This window comes from Saccopteryx bilineata, chromosome 2 (assembly GCF_036850765.1).
Source record: "Saccopteryx bilineata isolate mSacBil1 chromosome 2, mSacBil1_pri_phased_curated, whole genome shotgun sequence".
Taxonomy (NCBI): domain Eukaryota; kingdom Metazoa; phylum Chordata; class Mammalia; order Chiroptera; family Emballonuridae; genus Saccopteryx; species Saccopteryx bilineata.
Genome location: NC_089491.1, coordinates 219,026,168 through 219,048,969, shown reverse-complemented (window position 1 = coordinate 219,048,969; position 22,802 = coordinate 219,026,168). Strand labels below are relative to the sequence as shown.

General features: G+C 46.7%; 1 protein-coding gene across 19 annotated transcripts in view; it reads left to right on the top strand.

The window, feature by feature from the left end:
- The window catches only part of PCBP3 (poly(rC) binding protein 3), a 313,033-nt gene that overhangs the window by 240,297 nt on the left and 49,934 nt on the right, over positions 1 to 22,802 (top strand). For 10 of the 19 annotated variants that reach the window (XM_066259178.1, XM_066259172.1, XM_066259174.1 and 7 more), the window contains one exon: positions 3,466 to 3,584. In XM_066259178.1, coding sequence (XP_066115275.1) covers positions 3,575 to 3,584 — 10 coding nt within the window. In that variant the 5' untranslated portion in view covers positions 3,466 to 3,574. Of the gene's footprint in view, positions 1 to 3,465; positions 3,585 to 5,881; positions 6,064 to 8,989; positions 9,078 to 22,802 lie in introns of those variants that run through there. The other 9 variants (XM_066259190.1, XM_066259170.1, XM_066259188.1 and 6 more) reach the window with 7 other exon arrangements.

The following is a 22,802-nucleotide window of genomic DNA, read 5'->3' as shown; positions in this document are numbered from 1 at the left end:
GGCGAACCAGACAAACCAGAGAGAAACCCGGGATTTCAGAGCACATCCAGATTAGAAAGATGCCTGCCTGATATTAGTCAGGGCATTTTCTGACAGGGACTGAAGGATGTGACTAAACAAAATCTCCCCGAGAAAATTTGCTCTCAGCAGCTGCTGGTATATTTCCTATAGTCAGATCCAACACAGGTCCCCTGCCTCAACCTCCAAGCAAAGAACAAGAAAGAAACAAAATGATAGCTCAGAAGATTGTAGCCAAAACATTAAAGAAAATCAGATCAGGACAGGAAAAGCTGTAACTTTCCTAATACCTGAATCTCCTATCCATTCTCAAATTCTATAGTTGCTGTAACCGGTGGCTCAGGTTGACTATGCTGAGATTTTTCTCCTACCTCAACAGCCCCTTCATGACAGTCCAACTTCCAAAGCAAATAATCACCCCCGGAGAGACAAGCACAAGCAATCACCTTCCAGTCATTTGGGGGAAGAGCCTTTGCCCTAATAGTATCTAATAAACCAAGTGAAAAAGGGGCAGTAGGCCCATACTGAACACAAACAAGTTTAAGCTCTTTCAGAGTTTTAAAAGGTACAGGTTTATGTTCTCGCACTAGTCTCCCCATATCATCCTGTATTTCTACAACAGGAAAATGGGTAAAGCCATCATTTATTGTTTCCCCTACATTTCGAGCCTGGTAATCAGCCTGATAAGGGAACGGAGGAGCAGAGGGTTGAATGTAGGAAGGAGCTGAGGGCAGCGGAGGCCCCGCGGCTAAGGCAGCCAAAGCCACGGATTTTTCATCCCCCCTGTCATCCTCAGACTCCAAGTTATCCTTGTATTCACATCCCTCTGTTTCCAGCTCACCCTGATACTCTTCAGACAATGATTTGTCTTCATACAGAAACATCTCTACATAAAGGTCCCTTATTTTTTACCCTATCTGTCCCATATTCTTTTACTCCCAACTACACTTTCCCCAAAAACTTTCTTTACTCACTGTGCACACTTCACTTTGGGGAGTTCCGTCACCTTCCTTCAGTTTTAGTTTCCTCGTACTCATACTCAAGTCTTCTGTTCAGGCGCCACTTGCCGCGGACCAGCGCAGCTCCAAATAACGGTGCGGAATTGAGGAAACACACTTGTCAGAACAAAACCGATGGGACGGGGAGGACTCTTCAAACTGCCTGGCAGTATCTGAGTGCCTCACAGCCCCAGTTCGCTGTATTATATAGACCTATGCAAATCAAGGACCCTGATACAAAGTTGCACATCAAAGGCTAAGACAGGAACTCTCCCAAGGCAAAAACAGGATACATTAGTGAAATTTACAAACATCTGAAACAAACAAAGAGTCAGAGGAAGGGCATGTATATTGCTTCCTGCAACCCAAGGAAGCAAGTGGAGTGGGTGCAAATACTCAGCATCAAAGCCAAATATGGAGATGGAGGGGGGAGAACTTAGCCTTTTGCTAAGCCTCGAATCTACAATGGCTTTTTGCCATTAACGGTCCACAACATCCTTTGATGCATAAAAGTTTTTAATGTCGAGGAAGTCGAGCTCATCTATTTTTTGTTTGTTGCCTTTGTTTTTTGTTATCATATCCATGAAATCATTGCCAAATCCAGTGCCATAAAGATTTTTCCCCATGTTTTCTTCTAAGAGTATTATAGTTTTAGCTTATAAATCTAGGTCTTTGATCCATTTTGAGTTCATTTTTGTATATGATGTAAGGTAAGGACCCAAGTTCATTCTTTTGCATGTGGATACCCAGTTTTCCCAGCACCATATGTGACAAAGACTATTCTTTCCCTATTGAATTGTCTTAGCCCCTGTTAAAAGTTCTTCCGTTGCTTTCTGATAATTCTCATTCACTGACCTTAGGCCTAACTCAGCAATCATTACTTGATCTCTGATCATTAACACTTGTGTGTGACTGTCTTCTCAAATGAGATGCTGTGTGCCCATATAAAGAGGTTTTGCCCTAGCCGGTTGGCTCAGCGGTAGAGCGTTGGCCTGGCATGCAGGAGTCCCAGGTTCGATTCCCGGCCGGGGTACACAGGAGAAGCGCCCATCTGCTTCTCCACCCCTCCCCCTCTCCTTCCTCTCTGTCTCTCTCTTCCCCTCCCGCAGCCGAGGCTAGCAAAGATGGTCCGGGCGCTGAGGATGGCTCTGTGGCCTCTGCCTCAGGCACTAGAATGGCTCTGGATGCGACAGAGCAACACCCCAGAGGGGCGGAGCATCGCCCCCTGGTGGGCATGCCGGGTGGATCCCGGTCGGGCGCATGCGGGAGTCTGTCTGACTGCCCCCCCCCCCCGTTTCCAGCTTCAGAAAAATGAAAAAAAAAAAAAGAGGTTTTACTCAGTGTTCTCTTACATGGAATTTCCTTAAATGTGGTATTTGCTCACATAGTCCATTTTAAACCTCAACATATTATATCAAGAAGACATTTTAGCTAGTGACAAACTGAGTCAATTGCTGCTGTTTATTGTCTGAAGTGGTTATCTGATTGACTCAGAGAAAGGCAAAGACGCTTAACATAGGTTTCTAATTATTTTTGGTGCTAAGACCTCACAATTCCAAATGTTGGGATACTGTTGTAAAGTCTTTAAAGATGTCTATAACAATAATTTGTAGAGGTCATAAATATGGACTTACAGAACAGACTGAAAAACAGTAAAGAGGATGATGTTAGGAAAATGGATACTGTGACTGAGCATTAAATTTCCAGTTTGAACTATAAACATAAATTCAAAGTACAAAAAAACCTAAATAGACTAAGGCAAAAATGGTACACTCTGGAAAAACATCAGATGGTGCAGAAGGTGGCTCTATTTGGACAAAATTGCATGCTGAAATGGGAAAGTTTGAATTAAATTATTAAATTTTATTTTTATTTATTGATTTTAGAGAAAAAGGAAGAAGGAGGGAGAGAGAGATCAATTTGTTCTTCCACTTATTTATGCGTTCATCAGTTGATTCTTACATGTGTCCTGACCAGAGATCGATCCTGCAACCTTGGCGTATCTGGATGACATGCTAACCAACTGAGCTACTAGGTCACAGCTGAATTAAATTGCTATCCTAGCCATGAAAGTGGAAAACCAGCTATGTATTTAAACTAATATATAACTTCATAAATGTTATTTTTGAAATCAGTATAAAACATATAAATATACTAAATATTATAAGTAAGAAGTTGACTGTTTTATTTACATTCTTGAAAGTTTACACAGCTCTACCGAAAACTTCTCGTGGACTTGTCATTTATAAAATGGAAGCCCCTCATGTTTCATAGCTGCCTCACTGGGGTTATAATAGGGCCGTGTTCCAGGCAGGTCCTCCCTGGCACCACATTTCCTTAACCTGTAGCTGCCTTGTACCTGCTTAAGACACATGTGCTGCTCTGTTGATCCTAGTGGACAGGGTCATAAATTTGTAAGCTCATATGCCCTGTTGTTTTTGTGTTTTAGGTAGGTGGGCTCCACCACAAAAATAACCACCAGTTCCAGTTAATGATGCTGTAAGTTACAAGTCTGAACATTTGTGTCTATGGATCTGCTCTGACTCTTAGAAACGCTTATGGGGGAAGGTGAGTTGCTGTAAAGTGTCTTTTGTTTACTCATTTTGTTCGTTTGCTAAGAATGTGTGTGACAAAGTCAGACTCACCTTTGAAAATGAAGTATGCTCCATGTGGTCCAGTCTGTAGTCCATGACAGGATATCAAGTGGGGAGCAGTGCCGGGAGAGACAGACCATGACTGGTAACATTTGACAGAGAAAGCAGTCGGTGCACTGTTGTACCGTGGGGACCTCTTGCCTTGCTTGCTCTTGAGAAGTCACATAGCGTTGAATTGGTATTGGCAGGAGCAGGTTGACACTGAGGCAGAAATGTTTCTCTATGGCTCTTTCCTTTGAATTTTTAAGGATCACAGAAACCCCTTAGAACTATTTTCCTGTAAGTGATCCCCATTTTTGCCTCTGTAGGTCTTCATCCTGCCATTTTGTAAAGAATGCTGGATAGGGAATCTGAAGAGATGGGTCTGTTGTCAGCTTCTTTACTGGTTCCCTGTGAGTGAGCACCAGCCACTTGCATGGTCCCGTGCTAAGCACTTCACACTGGGCTGGCGCTGCTGACAGTCCTGCCATGTGTGCAAGGGTGTAGCAGTGTGTGTTTGAATGCAGGAGCATGTGTGCAGGACAGTTTCTGCTTGTGTGTACAGGTGTAGGAAGATATGTACATATGTTCAGGAACATGCGTGCAAGAGTGTGTACAGGTATAGTAGTGTGTGTATATGGGTGTAGGAACATGTATGCATATGTGTATGAGTGTAGGAGCCTGTGTGCAGGAGTATGTGTGCCAGTCTACATGAGGGTATGCAGGAGCACATGTGTAGAAGCATGAGTGCATGTGTGTGTGAGTGTATGTGCATGTGTGCAGGAGCATGTATTCTCTATGCCAGTCTGTGCTCCAACACTAAAGGTCCATATTGGTTCTGCTGGGCTTCAAGGTTCTGAGCCTGCAGGACTCTCTCTGGCCTCAGTTTCTAGAATGGAACAGAATGGAGAGCCCAGAGATAAAACTGCCTGTACATTGAGGTCCTTCGGCAGCTTGCCTGCCTTGGTCCCATCGGCCCAGGTCTAGATTACCGCCCCATGCACATTACAGGGCATAAAACATCATCTGCACACTGCATTGTGCACTCATCACCCCAAACAAAGTCTCTTTTGCCCCATTTTCACCCCCCTTGCCACTTCTATCTATCCCCTCTCTCAGGCTGTTTCTTGTATTAATCCAAATTCCCAGGTGCTCGTCAAAGAAACATGTGCATCTTAAAAAGTCACAAGACTTGACAAGAAGCCCCTCCTCCACTCTTTGGAGGTTAGCTGTCCCTTCAGCATCAGCTTGCTCACCCACCCTGCCCAGATGCTGTCTGGCTTTGGTGGTTTTTTGAATTGCAGCTGAGCATTTTTAATCCTGTGGTGCTTGACCCAATTCCGTAAGCCTGTGTCCTGTGCTATTTTGATCCTTGCTTTGTTCTTCTTTCCATGGAGGAAGGTTAAGTCCATTTGAGCCTCCAGGTGCCTGGGCCAGCTTCATGTCAGTGACGGGTTGCAGGAGACTGTGACCCTGCTCTGGGTTTGGATGGGAGCCAGAGGAAATGGCTCCTTTCACATGACTGGTGTGGCCCAGGCTGTGGTTGAGAGCAAGGCTGGTTATGTAAGGCAGAGCTGTGGCTGACCAGAGTTCTTCAGGTGCATGCGGAGGACAGGCTGGAGGCAGCCCCAGGCCAGGAGCCTGGAGCTGAAGGGGCCCCCTGTGGGGCTCTGTCTCCTCGGGCTTCAGCCTGGCCACACTTGCCAGGTACCCATGCTCTCCTTGGTCAGTGTCTAATCCTGTGTATGCATGGCACTTGGCCACAGAAGTAATGGGTGGAAACCACTAAGAAAGAAAACCCACAGCTGAGGAGGAGGTGACCGACCGCTCAGCCCAACTCATTCCAATGAACACAGAGCCACTGAGCACCAGTGCTGGCTGACCCGCAGAGGTGTATGCTCAGTGTACTTCCTCTGCTCCTCCTCACCCCAGTCCTCCTCCCTCCACCCCTGCACTGACAGAGCCCTCCACCCCTGAAACTGCCTGCAGCCATGTCCCCAGTTGTCCCCCCAGCTTTGTCCCTCTCAGCAGCATCCAGCTTAGTGAAGCTTATCTGTCCCTGGTGCCCTGGGTGCCACCATCTCCCATTTTCCTCAACCTCTGGGCCGCACCGTCTCATATCCTTCATGGTCCCCACACCCTCAGCTCCTCCTTCTCAGCTGGTGACCCTGGTCCTTCATGTCCCTTGTGGGTGCTGCTTCCTTTCCTCTCACCTCTTCGTGGGTTTGACTCCCGCCTGCCCCTCTCTGCTTCTGCTGAACATGGACAGGCGGCACGCCTGTGACAGCACATCGGCTTGGAGTAACCACCCCTCTCTATCGTCCCTTTGACAACTGGCCTTGCTGTCCCATTAGTTCACCTTGCACCAGATATGCCTTGTCAAGGTCCACAGATCTGCTCCTGCCAGACCCAAGGTAAGTGTCCAGTTTTCCCCCACATATTCTCAGCGACACTTGATGCTGTCAGATACCCAGTGGGCAAGAGTGTGGGCCCTTAATAGCCCAAGCGTTATGACCATGAGCAAGCCATAAGTGACTGTGCTGTTGTTTCTGGAAGAATAAGGACAGATCCTACACAGGGAGCTGCTGGCAGTGCCAGGCACACAGCAAGACCTGCCTTAGCGTTAACAGTTAGCATGTCCTCCTCTGCCTGGACACTGAATGTCGATGTCCCCAGTACTCGGCTCTGTTGGACACCAATGACAGAGCCTTTCTGGGGAGGGTGGGGGAGAACAGGAAATGTGGTTGGCTGAGCCAGTTTGTCACTATGTAGCAGAGCTTCAGGCATGTACATCCTTTGACTCAGAAAATATATCTATAAATATGTAGTCCAAAGAGATAAGAGAGGAACACAAAGAGGTACACCCAAAGATTAAAGCGTATTAAATGTAACAAAACATCTTCGTGGGGGGAGGGAGGACGCAGGAGGGAGGGAGGGAGAGAGTTAGGGGGAGGGGGAGGGGCACAGAGAAAACTAGATAGAGGGTGACGGAGGACAATCTGACTCTGGGCGAGGGGTATGCAACATAATTTAATGACAAGATAACCTAGACATGTTTTCTTTGAATATATGTACCCTGAATTATTAATGTCATCCCATTAACATTAATAAAAATTTATTTTAAAAAAATGTAACAAAACACAATCGTAGCAGATTGGTTACATTCTTATCATAAATATGCATAAAATCTTACGTAGAAGATAGAATGCCATGGGACTTTGATCACCATTATGTAAATTTAAATATGTTGACACAGGAGAATATTTTGATATAAAGGTAAGTGAGAAAAACAGAACAATCATGGGTGGTTTGACTCTATTTTTGTTAAAAATATAGTATCACATACCTACTAGAAAAAAGTCTGAATAGATAGACTTCAGAAATATGTTACCCCTAATATCCAAAATATACAAAGAACTCATAAAACTCAACAACAAACAAACAAACAATCCAATAAAAAAATGGGAAGAGGATATGAATAGACACTTCTCCCAGGAAGAAATACAAATGGCCAACAGATATATGAAAAGATGCTCATCTTCTTTAGCTATTAGAGAAATGCAAATCAAAACGGCAATGAGATACCACCTCACACCTGTTCGATTAGCTGTTATTAGCAAGTCAGGTAATAGCAAATGTTGGAGAGGCTGTGGAGAAAAAGGAACCCTCATACACTGTTGGTGGGAATGTAAAGTAGTACAACCATTATGGAAGAAAGTATGGTGGTTCCTCAAAAAACTGAAAATAGAACTACCTTATGACCCAGCAATCCCTCTACTGGGTATATATCCCCAAAACTCAGAAACATTGATACGTAAAGACACATGCAGCCCCATGTTTATTGCAGCATTGTTCACAGTGGCCAGGACATGGAAACAACCAAAAAGCCCATCAATAGATGACTGGATAAAGAAGATGTGGCACATATACACTATGGAATACTACTCAGCCATAAGAAATGATGACATCGGAACATTTACAGCAAAATGGTGGGATCTTGATAACATGATACGAAGCGAAATAAGTAAATCAGAAAAAAACAGGAACTGTATTATTCCATACGTAGGTGGGACATAATAGTGAAACTAAGAGACATTGATAAGAGTGTGGTGGTTACGGGGGGGAGGGGGGAATGGGAGAGGGATAGGGGATGGGAGGGGCACAAAGAAAACAAGATAGAAGGTGACAGAGGACAATCTGACTTTGGGTGGTGGGTATGCAACGTAATTGAACGACAAGATAACCTGGACTTGTTATCTTTGAATATATGTATCCTGATTTATTGATGTCACCCCATTAAAAAAATAAAATTATAAAAAAAAAAAAAAAAAAATAACACAAACTCAATAAATACACAAACAAATCAAAAAAAAAAAAAAAAAAAAAAAGAAATATGTTACTATCACTGGTCTTCCTGGATAATTATAGATTATTTTTTTGCTATATGCATTTTCTGTAGCATCTAATACTCATGCTATTTTATTTATATATTTTTAGAAAATTTTTATGAAATTTATTGGGGTGACAATAGTTATTAAAATTATATAGGTTTCAGGTATCCAATTCTATAATACATCATCTGTATATTGTATTGAGTGCTTGTGTTATTAAATATTTTTCCTGTAAGGAATGGTCAGTGATAGCTGTATGCCCCTGCCCTTTGTCTCTGTGTCTTTGCTGGTGTTAGAAAGACACAGCATAGTTTGTGGGCATGTGCAGTGGCCAGCTCAGTGCCTTTTGGCCAAACGCACACCTATCCTCACAGCCAGCAAGTCCACTCTGCATCCATGTTTGTGCCACTATTGATACGTGTTTTGTCATTTATCCATGCCTGATTGCATGTGATATGATGAGATACAGGTAATAACTCAATAAAAGGTGGAGCTGGAGGGCCACTTTCTCTGCTTGGTGGCAAAGTGCCCGTCCCGATGGGTGGACCAGGGTGCATGCGCCACATTCTCTCCTGGGTCCCAGTTCACCCTTCCACTCCCCACTGCCTGGGTCAGAGCCCTCACATCGGACAGTGGCAGTGACAGCTCGAGTCTGAAGAGCTGCCTTTTGATTAACATCAGTCATGAGGTCCCCCACCCACCTCTTCCTCTCCAAGGGCTTAGCGGCTGCAGTGAATGTCCTGCAGGCATTTGTGCGGTGGCCCCTGTTTGGGGGAAGGACTCATTGAAATGACAGCATGGCCGTGCCAGGCGCACCCCTCTAACAGGACGAGGGGAGTTGGGCAAAAAGTAGGTCACATGTGCCTGCTCCCATGTCACGAGGTTTCCAACCTGAGGCCAATGGGATTTGTAGCCTCCTTTGGTTTAGAACAAAACACCACTCTAATTTTCCCCTTCTTTAAACGGGGAGAGTAACCATCTGTCTCATAGCCACATCTACCCAGCCGTGCCCGACCTCACAGCCACTCTGTTCAGAGGTAAGGGGGTGCTGGGGCCTGGCTGAGGCTGCCCTGGCGAGGAAGGTGGACTCAGTTCGCATGGAGCCCACAGCATCTAGGGCGAGGAGTGGGGTGGGTGCTTGTCGTCAGGAAGTGTCAGGAGGTCCTGCTGCAGCAGCGCGGTGCTTTTCTCAGGGACGGGAAAGTGGACAGGGCATCATACTTATAGATCTAGATATCAGATGAGGGTGTTCGTAATATTGGGTCCTTTATTTTAACAGTCTGGTTCCTTTAAAAAGATCAAGGTCAACTGTAAACCCTCTAATATTAAAGTGTTATTATATAGAAAAATGAATCTGTAATCTTACAGATGTTTGTCATTAGTGATACTGGGGTAGGTGTGGGAATGTGACTTTTCATGCTCAGAAATGTCGGCCATCCCTGCAAAGCAGGGCCCTGAGCTCTCAGTGTGGTGAGCGCCTTTGTTTGGGAATGTTGACCTACAAGAAAACAGGTGAGCTGTTGGCTTCCAGTGGTATGAACACACTGAGGTCTGCGTGTGAGGATAAGGTTAATACTTATATATTATTGCTGGACGGAACAGGCTCTTTTATATTTGATATTTATTAAACAACATAATTCTTTTATCTCTGGAAAGGCCAGTGAATATGATTCCTTGGTGATGAAGTACATGTGGGATGAATAATAGTTTTAAAGTATTTGTAAGGCTTTTAAACAAAAATCTTATTGCTTATAAATAACAAAATTTTGGTCTTTTGTTCTATAAATGAACTAAGGTATTCCATTAGTTCAGGATCCTTCTGATAAAGGATATTTTGGCAAATAATGAGTAGAATAAAATAAAATACCTACAATATTTGTTTAGTGGACTGATTGCTGGTACCATTCTAAGAGAATTATATCTCCTGCTTGGATTTGCAGGAAAAAAATGTAGCCAGAAATAATTTTCCAGAACTGAAGTCATAATGGTATTTATGGTTTACCAGGAAAAAAAAGATTTTTGCCTTTCATAGATAAAATATTTATATTTTATTTGTATTTTAACTAACTTTCCAGGAAACATGAGTCTGTGGTCAAGTTCATAGAAATAAATATAAACATCACCGATTCCTGTACATTTTAGATATAAAAAGGAGCAGTTGCACCCTTGGTAACAAAAGAAGCTTTCTCTTGTGCAATGCCCTTTCTTTAAGGTGATGTCCAGTTTCTTCCAGCTGTAGCCTTTGAAGCAATCTCATGGAATATTTCTAAAGGAATTTTCTTATTTATTTTCCAATTTTGAAGAAAGGGAAATCTTTCTACTGTTTCATTAAGATAAGGCAGAAAATTTTAGTGTTTTTTGTATTTATGATTATAAAATTTCTTTCATGTCTGGGGAAGGGCCTGTGTATTTTGATGCAGTCTTTGACAGTCTTCTTTTCCTGATGCACTGAACATGAGTCCATGGCCATGCTCTAGGGCAGGGGTCCCCAAACTTTTTACACAGGAGCCAGTTCACTGTTCCTCAGACCGTTGGAGGGCCAGACTATAAAAAAAATTATGAACAAATCCCTATGCACACTGCACATATCTTATTTTAAAGTAAAAACACAAAACGGGAACAAATACAATATTTAAAATAAAGAACAAGTAAATTTAAATCAACAAACTGACCAGTATTTCAATGGGAACTATGCTCCTCTCACTGACCACCAATGAAAGAGGTGCCTCTTCTGGAAGTGCGGTGGGGGCCAAATAAATGGCCTCAGGGGGCCACATGCGGCCCACAGGCTGTAGTTTGGGGACCCCTGCTCTAGGTTAATGTGACCACCCAATTATTTCCTGTGGTAACAAGACTGAGATACTTTGGTGTGACAACCATGTGTGTTCATATCAATAAAATTACAAAGTTATACCCTCAAATTATTGCCTTTAGAGGGGAAATGAGAAGTGTGTCTATTCAGCGAATGTTCTGGGATGTTGAATTTTCCTTTCTTACGGTGGAATAGACTATTGTTTTCTAGAAGTAACATAAAACAACAATGCAGAAGCAACTGACTCTGACTCCTTTGCGTTTCTCGGAAGATGACCATCCTAACAGAGAACAGGAAGACTGGGCCCACTGGTCCTCACAGCCGGTCCTTGGCCCCCTGACTTCAGTGTGCGCGTCTTTCTCTTTCATGCTCCCCTAGGAGACACAGGGCTGGTCTCTTAACAGCATGCTCATCACTTTTGGCCTTGACTCATTTGGGAACTGAAAAGGGCACGTGATGGGGTTGGGCTTGACTGGCCTTCTGCAGGTGCCAGTGACCATTAGGACTTTGTGTGTCAGTGGGTGTGTGCCCTGTCTGTGAGATCCCTGGGCTCTGCATGAGGGGCAAAACCCACCCACCATAAAGCAGATTGTCACCACGCGAACAAGCCTCAGGAGGGTTTGGTGTCTTGAGCACCCCAGAGCTGGAGCTCTTGAGGACATGCTTTCATTCTGGCTGAGGTGAGAGCCGCAGGGGCCAGGAACTGAAGACCAGCAGGCTGGTACTGGGATGGGGTGCTGTCCTTACAAGCTGGAGTAGCGTGCCTGCAGGAGAGCACTGGGCTTCCTTCCGAGTGTCGGCGACATTATTTTATGAGTAGTACAGGAACTGGTTCTCAGGAGAGTCCTGGACAATCACCATCACCTGAGAACTTTCTGGAACAGCAGGTTCTCAGCTACCCCTTCCCCCAGACATCCTGAGTCAAGCTCTGGGGTGCGGTCTGGTTGACTTGCCAAACCTTCCCAGTAGTGCTGATGTCTATGTGAGTGTGAAAGCCAGTGGATCAACCACACAGGAGTGAAAGTGAAGACGATGGTCACATGGCACTCCTGGTGGAGCAGGCTTGTGACCCGTGGCTGCAGTAAGGCAGAGTCCTAGCCAAATTACCATGTTCTTAAGCTTAGCTGTCTAATGATCCTTCAGGTCAGTTATGAGCCAGGGAAATGCATGGTATGGTCTCACAGGTTTTCCATTGTGTGCGACCTGGTGTACAGGTCTGTTCTGTGCTGCTGAGGTCTGACAGAGCCATCTATGTCTGTGCCCGTTCGTCCCATTCCCAAGCAGGTGGCTCATGGGAAACCAAAAGAGGAGGGAGCATGGAGAGACTGTGATCCTGCTTGCTGGGCTCAAGAAGACAGGAGCCCATGCCTCATGGTGCCCTCTCCTGGGAAGGGAGTGGCCACAGGCTGTCTCCTGGGTGGCAAGGGGAACCGCAGGGGCCACTGTCATGTCCAGACATCTCTGCGGGCCTGGGTGGGAGCAGGGGTCATGCTCCAGAGAAGCAGGGCAGCCAGCTCGGAAACTAGCCGCTCACACCCTTTGCTGAGCTCCGGCCCTGCCCCTTGCAACCCCTACACTGAAGTGTGTTGGGTGAGGGGCTGTCATTAAAAATAATCCAACAGATCGAAAAGATAAAAGAAAAACTTGGTTAAAAAACATCTTATCAGGCAAGAGATGGAACTTCCAGACAGGAGTCCTGGGTGAGAGGGAAGTGGACCTGCCGGGAGGTGGGCTTGGTCTTGTTCTGTGTTCAGTTTTGCTTTCATAAATTGGTGTGTGTTTAAATCTGTAGGAATGGATAGACTATTCAGTGAATGGTGTGTGTCAGATATCCATTAAAAACAAACACCCGAAGAGAACCTTCCACCAAACACCAGTGTATGTGAGACAGAGTGATGTTCTTAAGGATTCATAGAAAACATGTTTCGAGGTTTTAAAACAAACTTGTTTGGGTGATGGGCACACAATGCAATCAACAATTCAAATGCTATAGAGATGTTCACTTGAAATGTATGTACTCAAAAAAAAAAAAAGAAACATATGTACTCTTACTAATCAATGTCCCCCATAAATTTAATTTCAAAATTAAAAAAATAAAACAATCTTTTCTTGGGAAGGGCACCCCTAGCAAAGCGCACTCCCTGAAGGTGGCAGCCTGTGGTGCCACGCTCACAGCCCTGCTCTGATGGCACTGTTCGGGTGAGGAGGCTTGGCAATGGACAGCAGCAGCTCAGGGCACAGGCCCACAATGCTGCAGAGACACGGGTGTTGTGGGGACACGGGAGCTGCTGTGGGCACAGAGGGAACTTCAGCCCATAGACATAAAACTACAATTCTTAAGAAAGGTCGAATGGGAGCAAACCGAGGGTCCAAGATGGCAGTGCCAGGAGGAAACCCTCTTGGGGCAGCTAGATGTGCATGGGGCCGCATGGAGCAGCGTCGACGCAGGCCTTCCACATAACTTGGGAACCCACATCACCACCATCACCACACGTGTGTCCATGATGCTTATAAGGGAGAAAGGGGCCCTCCGTGCCCCTGTTAGGATGCATGAGTGCTGTGTGGGCCTGGAAGTGAGCAGTGTCCCACGTGGAAACTTGTGAAGATGACAATTCCCGCAGCTTCAGCAAAGCCACGTCTCCATCCAATGTGCACATGGTGCAGACTTTGTTCCTTAGCTGATGCCCATTCACAGAACAAGGGTCAGTCCTATGTCTCTGCTCCCAAGATGGAGCCCCAGTAGGCAGGGCAGTCAGTAGTACTGGAGAGGCTGACTGCCACACAGCAGAACCAGACTTCAGGAACATAATTCCAGGGGAAAGAAGCCGGGCAGGAAGGTGGAGACTGCGTGGAGAGAATCAACAATGGAAGGAACCCTGGTGACAGAAGCAAGCAGCGCTGTGTGGGGCTGACTGGGCTGCAGGACAGGCCACAGGCACTTATCTCTCTGGGTCTAGAATGTTCCATGTCATGAACTGATCACATAGGAAGTGCCTGTGTGAAAGTCAACCTGCACACCTAAGATTTGTGTATTTCCCTGCCTGTAAATTAGACCTGCATTTAAAATTTCTTGCCTATAAATTAAACACATACTGTAATGTTAATGCAAAACAAGAAGGCAGTGTGTGTGGTGTTTGGAAATGCTAAGAAAAGGTTCCAGTGACAGCGACGCCTGCCCTGGTGAGGGTGGGAGAGAATTCAGGGTGGTTCTGTCACACTATCTGTGTGTTTTTCAGAGCTCCTGGGGTCCTGTCCCCCACGAGCAAGGGGCTGCTCACTCACCTAGCCAGAGTGGTTCTGCCCACATTTATTTTGCATTTTTATTTTGTGGTTTTTAGTGAGTAGTCAGTGGGTTTAAAAAGGATTCTGCTGCCGCCTGACCAGGTGGTGGCGCAGTGGATAGAGCATCGGACTGGGATGCGGAAGGACCCAGGTTCGAGACCCCGAGGTCGTCAGCTTGAGCGCGGGCTCATCTGGCTTGAGCAAAAAGCTCACCAGCTTGGACCCAAGGTCGCTGGCTCCAGCAAGGGGTTACTCGGTCTGCTGAAGGCCCACGGTCAAGGCACATATGAGAAAGCAATCAATGAACAACTAAGAAGTCGCAACACGCAACGAGAAACTGATGATTGATGCTTCTCATCTCTCTCCGTTCCTGTCTGTCTGTCCCTGTCTATCTCTGCTTCTGTAAAAAAAAAAAAAAAAAAAAAAAAAAAAAAAAAAAAGGATTCTGCTGCCATCACAATCAAGTATTTTAAAAGCCACTGGTCCAGGTAACCAAGAAATGTATATCTTTGACTTTCTGAGCTTGAAATTGCCAAAGAACCTCCGGGTGGTGTCTGGGAATGGACAGCTGGTTCCAGTGGGCAACACCCTGGGTTCCATAGTGCCCTACCTCAGACTGGGCTGGAGTTCCCAGGGATGAAGCATGGCAGGAGCTCTGGCCAGTCCCCTGGCTGCACTTACAGCACCTGCCCCCCACAGCCAACAGACCAGACTTCCAGAAGCACAGAGAGCCCACCGCCTGGCTGGGCTTTCCTGAACATCACCACTATCGCATCCCCATCCTCAGCCCCCATGTGCAGCCCCAGCCAGCAAATACCCTGGCCCGTGGCACTGAGGAACCAGGGAGGCATGCTGGGATACAGTGTTTGAGCTGAGGAGGAAGCGGGAGGAAGCCCAGGGCAGCGTGTCGTCACTGGAGCCTGGACTGCTGCCTGCCCTGGTGGGAGGGGGGGGTGCTGGTGGGCTGTGGGCAGGTCAGTAGAAACCTGTCTTTTGATAAATTTCAGGTCCTCCCACAGCAAAGCTCTTGTTTGCAATAGGGCCGGATCCAAGAATCTGTACCCTGTCGGTTGTCCTGTTGACTTTGCCAATGCAGCATCTCTGCACGGGTTTATAACTGCCTTTGTGTCTTGGCCAGTGGCAATACCAAGCTCAGCTATCCACACACTGTCTATATCTTCCTCCAAAACACACATAAGAGCAACCGTACCCAATGCAAGTAAATAAAATGTGTTGGCTGCGGTACAGTTTTTAGATTAAGAGACCATGAGCAGATTGAAGTCAGGGGATTAAATTTCAAAAGGAGCACCAGACCCCCCTGCCCCTCCCCCCATCTCAGGAACTCATGGTCAGTGCACTCACTGCTGGTGAAGATGGTGTCTTTGCTGCCTCCCATCATCTCCTCTGATGAGGTTGTCCCCACCCCTGGAAACTGCCAGGACCCTCAGGTGCCCAGGGGTCATCTTCAGTACTTCCCTCCCTTCCCCAGGGTGAGTCCGACAGAGAGAGGTCTCAGACTGTCATTAGGACCCTCTCCTGTGGGACCCTCAGTTGGCTTCCCACAGGGTGGGACCTAACCACGAGTTCAAAGCCCTTGGCACAGTGCAGGGCACATGGGGATAGATGCACCACTGCCCCCACCAGGTCCCCTGGCCTGTCCTCCTCAAGCTCTTAGCTCCCTGCTCAGGGCAGTGTCAGTCCTCCTTCCTCCATGGATAGGGAGCTCATGCCCAGCAGGGAACACAGGGTAGGGACTTGGGGGGTGGGGGTGTTTCCCAGCCAGATCACAGGTTTGAGCATGTGTGTTCATTTCTGGAACGTGTCCCTAGGCCTCTGCCTCCTGTGTCTGCACAACAGATCTTTGTGGCCCAACTCCATTATGAAAGCTGCTTTCAAATCTGCCAGGCTTAATTTCCAACTCATGGTAATCTTAGTTTTTTATTCTGATTTTTTTGTAGCCATTAGCTGTATTTTAAGCATGATTTTTTTTGTCTTTGTAGTTTCTTATCTAACTTGTCTTGATTTTTTCCCCCTGAATTTATTTTTAATTTTTAGTTCTCTGTTGGTGTCTCTGCCTTCTTAACCTTTATATATCTTGTCTATTTTGAACTACTTAAAACACTTATTTTTCTTGTAGCACTCTTATTTTTATTCTCCTTAGAGTTTTACTCACATTTGACTTTATTTCTCCTCCTTTTCCCCCTCAATTTTCCTTTCCTTCATTGGGAAGATTCTTAATGGTTTTAATTGCTTTGGCACATACCATTTTTAAAAAGTTATTTTATTTTTAACAGATGCTGCTTCTCAGTATTGTAATAATATCATTATTAAAATATCACAACACTGAAAGAAATTACCTGCTAAACTCATGTTAGCTTACTGTCCGCGTGACTGAGAGTATCCGTGATTCAGTCAGGAATGCTGCGTGAATCTTCTAACATGAGCTCAGGCTGGTGAAATGGAGAATGTAATGCAGTCCCCTCTGGCCCCGCCTGGGCCCACAAAGACATAGTGACCTACATACTTGATCCCTGTGCCTTGGGCAGCTGTGCAAGGACTGGCGTGGCCTGGGAACAGTGTGGTCTGGCTGGAAGCTCTTGCGCCCTGTGGTCACAGGCTGGACCACTAGGTCCCAGGCCCTTCTGCTGCACATGGCAGGGTGGGAAGTGAGGCCGGAGCCTGGGCTAGGCTGCCTAGGGCTGCTGGTGCGTCCCCTTCCCATAGCCCACTGCCTGCCCATAACCCACTCTCTCAGGGACTGTGGGCAAGCACTCAGTGCTGCTGGCCCTGTGTCTAGTCTGCGTACCATACAGTGGGCTATTCCATTAGTAGTGTTACCACCCCTCTGTGCCCATGGTGCTGCTCTTACTCAGGAGGCTGAAACGACCCTGCATCTTTTAGGAAAGAGAAGCCAGCCCCCTCAATAAGGAGAACCACCAGGACCCCTGAGGTGACCACACTTGTGTACATCCCATGAAGACAACCAAGGACAGGACCTGAGACAGCTGTGCAGCACTGTCCCATCCTTAGAAAGGCGGGCACCTGTGTCCAGGCCAGGCCTCTACTCCTGCACTCCGAGTCCCTTCCACTGAGAAAACCCTCTGCTGCAGAGGTGACAGGGCAGGAGGGCAGGCCGTGAGTCCACCCCTGTTCCCTAGGGCAGTGCCAAGGATGTACATGGGTATAGCCCTGACCAGTCAGGGTGGGGCACTGCTTTCCTGACGGACCCTGCGGCCCAGACAGTGACCTGCCTCCTTACAGCTGCTCCTCATGTGTGAACCCTGGGCTCACTCCTCTGCTCAGACCCTGCATCTGGCAGAGGAAGGACGGTTCCAGGCAAGTGCTGGCCGCTAGTCTACCTCTCCTGCCAGGCAGTGAAGGGGCTGTTGCCTCAGCGGCCCTGCACGTAGGGCCAGCCCAGGGTGCCCCAGGAGGAGAGGCTGCAGTGTCTGTCTATCTGGGGCGCCACGTTGATCACTGGATAAATCAGTGCTGGAGGGAAAAGAAGAGTCTAGTTCCTGTGGGAACATGGCTCTGTGAGCACCTGGTGACATGTCCCTTGTAGGAAGAGGTGCTCGGACCCTACGTGTATGTGGGGAGTGGGCTTGACGGCGAGCTCAGCCTCTGTACAGGGTCCCTGCAGACCAGCGTGGCCCTGCCCCCCCCCCTTCATACACAGGCTGGGCTTTATTTTTCTTTAAAAATCTCATGAATGCAACTAATCTTAGCCTTCTCTGCTTCTGTTTTTTGTGCTATAGCGCAGCACCCTTCCTTTTGTTATAGTTACCTAGAATTCTTCCTGATTGCCACATTTCTCTTGGTATAAATTATCATCTGTGTCCCTTTTTATAATAAAAGCTCTATACCAGTGGTCCCTAACCCCCGGGCCGCGGACTGGTACTGGTCTGCAGAGAAAGAATAAATAACTTACATTATTTCCGTTTTATTTATATTTAAGTCTGAACGATGTTTTATTTTTAAAAAATGACCAGATTCCCTCTGTTACATCTGTCTAAAACTCACTCTTGATGCTTTTCTCAATAACATGATACATTTATCCTTCCCACCCTAAAGGCCAGTCCATTAAACCGATCTGTGGCCCAAAAAAGGTTGGGGACCACTGCTCTATACCTCATCCCCACCCCAGTGAAAAAGGGTCACAAGGACACAGACTTAAAATCAGGGCTTTCTTGGGAGGTAAATGATCTTTACCTTACTTAAGACATTTCTCCTAAATTTGATCTTAGTCTATCATTGGTGACTGTGGAGTTTCATTAAGTGCCTTCCCCACTGCTGTTGAGAAGCAGTGTATGCGTGTTCAGTGCAGGGATCTGGACTCTGCCTCTGGGCTGAGTCCTGGTCCCCCACTTCCCAGCTGTGACCCCTGCCCCTGTGTCTGAGATGAAGTGGGGATGCGCCTTCCTTGCAGGGTCTCAGCGAGCAGTGTACCTGGCACACGGTAAACACAGTGTCAGAATTAGGTATTGTTCATTGTTATTTGTATGGGTATTGAGTTTCTCCTTGAATTTACTGACGACTTAGACAGGATTCCTGATGTTAATCACTATGCATTCTAAGAATAAACTCCTTTGGGTCTTGTGTATTATCACTCTTCATAGATGCTGATTCTGTTAGTGTTTGATAAGAATATTAGTTAGAATTTCTGCTGCTCAGATGCTGGAGTGCTGGGTCACAGTATAGGGCCGAGGCTGACTCAGGGGTAGGGCCAGTGAGTATATGGGCAGCAGCCAGGCCTTCTAGCACGGGCCGTGCTCCCCAGGACTTTGGGTGGGGGTCTGCCTTGTGTCATGTTGAGTGTCGGCTATCCTGGTATCCAACCTGTGACTGTAACCTGCATTTCCTTCATTACCTTGATCTCTGATGAGACTCATCCGCCATTTGGTGTGTGCCTGGTCAGGGCTTTGCCCACTTCTTTGTGAGCAGTCTATAAGTGTTTTCTGGATCAGAGTCCTTAGTGATTAAGTGAAGTGCACATGTCATCACCCATTCTGTGGTCCCCTTTTCTCGTTCCTAATGACATCTGTTGACAAACAGACTTTAATTGTAATGCAGTCCATTATATTAGTGTTTTTGGAACCATTGAGTCTGTTGTGTTTAAGCAATCTGTCTTCTCCTCACTGCACCTAGGTAAGTCCTATGTTATCTTCTCATGTCGAGCCACAGTCCACCTGGAATGTATCTGGGGTGACTTCAATAGGGCAGAGTTTCATTCTCTCCTTGCCGACCCTGTTGACCTGCGCTGCTGGTTGGAAAGACTTCTGCTTCCTGCGCTGTGTGTGCCTGTCACTGACTTTTTGTTGTGGTCCATTGGTTAGTTGTGTGCCCCAGTGCCCCTGTCGCACAGACTGAATTGTCCTCACTTTCTGGTAAATAGGTCTTCTCACTTGGTTCTTTCTCAGGGATGTCCTGGCTATGCTTGGCCTGATGAATTTTTCACATGCATTTTAAACTCATCTTGTCTGTTGGAGTGAACATGCAGATCAATTTAGGGAGAATTAACATCTTAAATTATTGTTTAAGTTCGTGAACATATGCATTTCTCTAATTCTCAGTCCTTCTTTAATTTCTCCTAATAGTGCCTTATAGATTTCTACACAGAAGTTTTACACGCCTTTTCTTAAAGTTATCCCAACTCTGATTTTTTTTTTTTAGGTTCTTGTGAATTGAAATTTAAAAATATATATATTCTAGCTTTGCTGGTATAGAGAAGTAAATTCCAATAACTCTTTTAAACCCATCCCTTCTTATAACTATTTATAGACTTTTCTGAGTCTTATGTGCCCAGTCTTATCATCTGTACCTGTCTGTGCTGGCCTGTCTCTGTGTCATGTGTGCTCACCTAGCAAGGCCTGCAGGGGCCCTGAAGTTCAGGAAGCGTAGACTCACGGTGGAGTGTACGTGTTCCCCACATAGGAGGTTTCAGGAGGCAGGTTTGGGGTATCTATCTCTGGGCAGCCCCCTTCCCTGCTGTGCTGAGTGTCTGGCCAACGATGACATCTGCGTGAATACCCAGACACCTTCGTCATCAGGCCAGATCCCAGCCTCGTACTGCTACAGGCTCAGTCAGCACAGTTCTGTCTCTGCTGTTGTTCTCACCACCAGGGCCCATTGGGCTGCACTGGACCCAGTCACAGGCCATGAGAAAGCTCAGGTTGTTCATTGACTGGGGCCCGCAGAGTGCCGAGTCAAGCAAGCCCTGCAGTGGTTGGGCCCCGTGCATTTGCCATTCTCTCTGACTTTCTTGCTGCCACTGGCCTACATCTAGTTTCTTCCTATGGTCTCAGATGTTTGCCAGCCATGACCAGGGCAATGTCTCCATCCAGGGTAAGGGCAGGAGGGAGGGGCGTGCAATGCTCCCCAGTGCAGTGGAAGCACAGAGACTGTTCTCCAGCCTTTCCTGCATTGTGTCTCATTGACCCTGATGCCATAAGCAGCTCTCCTTTCCTTCCTTCCAGAAGAGGGGTTTTTGGACCCCCAACCTCTCTGGAGCACATGTTTGAGGGCTGAAGTAGGGATGGTGGATTTTCAACCTTTGGAATTGCCAGCTGTCTCAGTGTACAGTCATATTTTTCCACCAAACTGAGAGCCACTTGAGGTACTGCCTGTGGTCCTTGCTCCTGTGCCTTGTGCCAGGCTCCTGGTAAGACCCGAGTGTTCGGTTGAATGTCCCTGCCATGGCTGGCCTCTCACTGTGGCCAGAGCATCTGTGGGAGGATAGAGTGTGTGCACACAGATTGAGCACCTGCTGTGTACGGGTGCTGGGCAAACAAGCGCATCTCTGCAGGGGCAGGTGGGGTGGCAGGGCCAGGACCAGACCTGGGTCTCAGGGAGGCCTGCCCAGTCTCCTCTACAGAGCTGTTATTCAGCTTGAATACATGGTTGAAATACCTGAAACTCTGTTAGAGACACTACGAGGCTGGTCATACCCTAGACACTGGGCACTTCTTCAGAGATAGAACTGGGGAAAGCCCACACCTTACTGAATAGGAAAACTCCACACCGCCGCTGACATGGGGCCAGTGCACTGGGGCCTCTGAGCAGGAAGGGAAGGGGGACAGGCTGCTGGCTCTCCAGCCCCAGCACATGTGTCTGTGTGGACGCGAGTGACAAGCCAGCAGGCTGTACAGAATGCTCCCTGAAGTCAGGTTGTGTATACCCTGTCAGTCTTTCCAAAGCTAACCGTGACTGGCAAGAGCATTACAGGACAGAACTGCCCTCCCCTCCATGGCCCCAAGGACACAATCTGCATTGTGAGTCTCTCAAGGAGTAGAAAGTAGCTAATAAGCTCTGTCGGTTTCTGCTGTACTGGCTCAGGCAGCCTCATGGGGCACTGAGCTGTTAAACAAAATAAATCAAGTCTGTGCTCGTCCCCTGAGGTTCTGAGCAAAACCACCTCCCCCTGACAGTTGAGGCCGGGTACAGCCCTGGACAAAACACAGCTAACGGGGCCCCAACTGGCACTCACCACAGCCGCGCAGTCTTTGGGTAGCGGTTTGCTGGCAGGATTTCTGCTCCCTTTTCTGGGCAAGAAGTCTCATATTGGGGAGGCTAGTGCATTTGCCCTGAGCTTGATGCTGTTATAAATCCCAGACAGCTGGGAACTACTTCTACTTTAATATCCAAATCTATTTACTGCCTCCACCTCCTACCCAGAAAAAGCCTCACAGCTGGGAAGTTACATACCACTTTCAACCATCAGACTCTTTCTTTCAAGTCTGAAACAAATATTGGTTTTTATATTGCACTGGCATGGAAATAGAGTTGACCTATCTAGTGGTCAGGAGCACGAGCTCTGGAACCATCCGATCGTTACTCTGTTCTCTTTTTTCTCATATGTAAAGAGATGGCCCTGGCCGTCCTGCATTAGGGTGGAGGGACCTGCCTCTGAAGCAGTACCTGGAACTGTGTACCACTTACTGCTCCTGCTGCTCTTACAGCCATGCATCTTATGACAATATATTTTTACTAGAATTCTGTTGGTTTGAACGTTTTTGTTTTTTTTTAAAAAGAACAGTTGGAAAATTTTGTTTTATTAGACTTTCACTAAGTAGTACTACTGGTTATAACCAGAGTTTGCCAACTTATTAGTCATTATAAAAGATCAGATGTGGTTTTAGTTCTAGTCAAAATGGAGTAAACTACACCTATAAACTAACATCATAGTTAATGGTAAAAGACTAATGCTTTCCTCCTAAAATCATTAACAGGACAAAGGTGTCTGCTCTCACCATTCCTGCTGAACAGTGCGCTATAAGCTCTAGCCAGTTAATATGACAAGAAAAGGAAATGAAAGGTATACAGACTTGGGAGGAGGAAATAAACCTGTCTATATTTGCAGATGATGTGATTGCCTACATTGAAAATCCCATTAAGGCTACAAAAATCTCCTAGAACTAATAAGCAAATTCACTTGTTTAAGAATGAGAGGTCAGGCCCTGCCCAGTTGGCTCAGCAGTTGAGCGTTGACCTGGCATGTGGAAGTCCTGGGTTTGATTTTCTGTCAGGGCACACAGGAGAAGCACCCATCTGCTTCTCTACCCCTCCCTCTCTTCTTTCTCTCTATCTCTCTCTTCCCCTCCCGCAGCCAAGGCTCCATTGGAGCAAAGTTGGCCCGGGTGCTGAGGAAGGCTTCATGACCTCCGCCTCA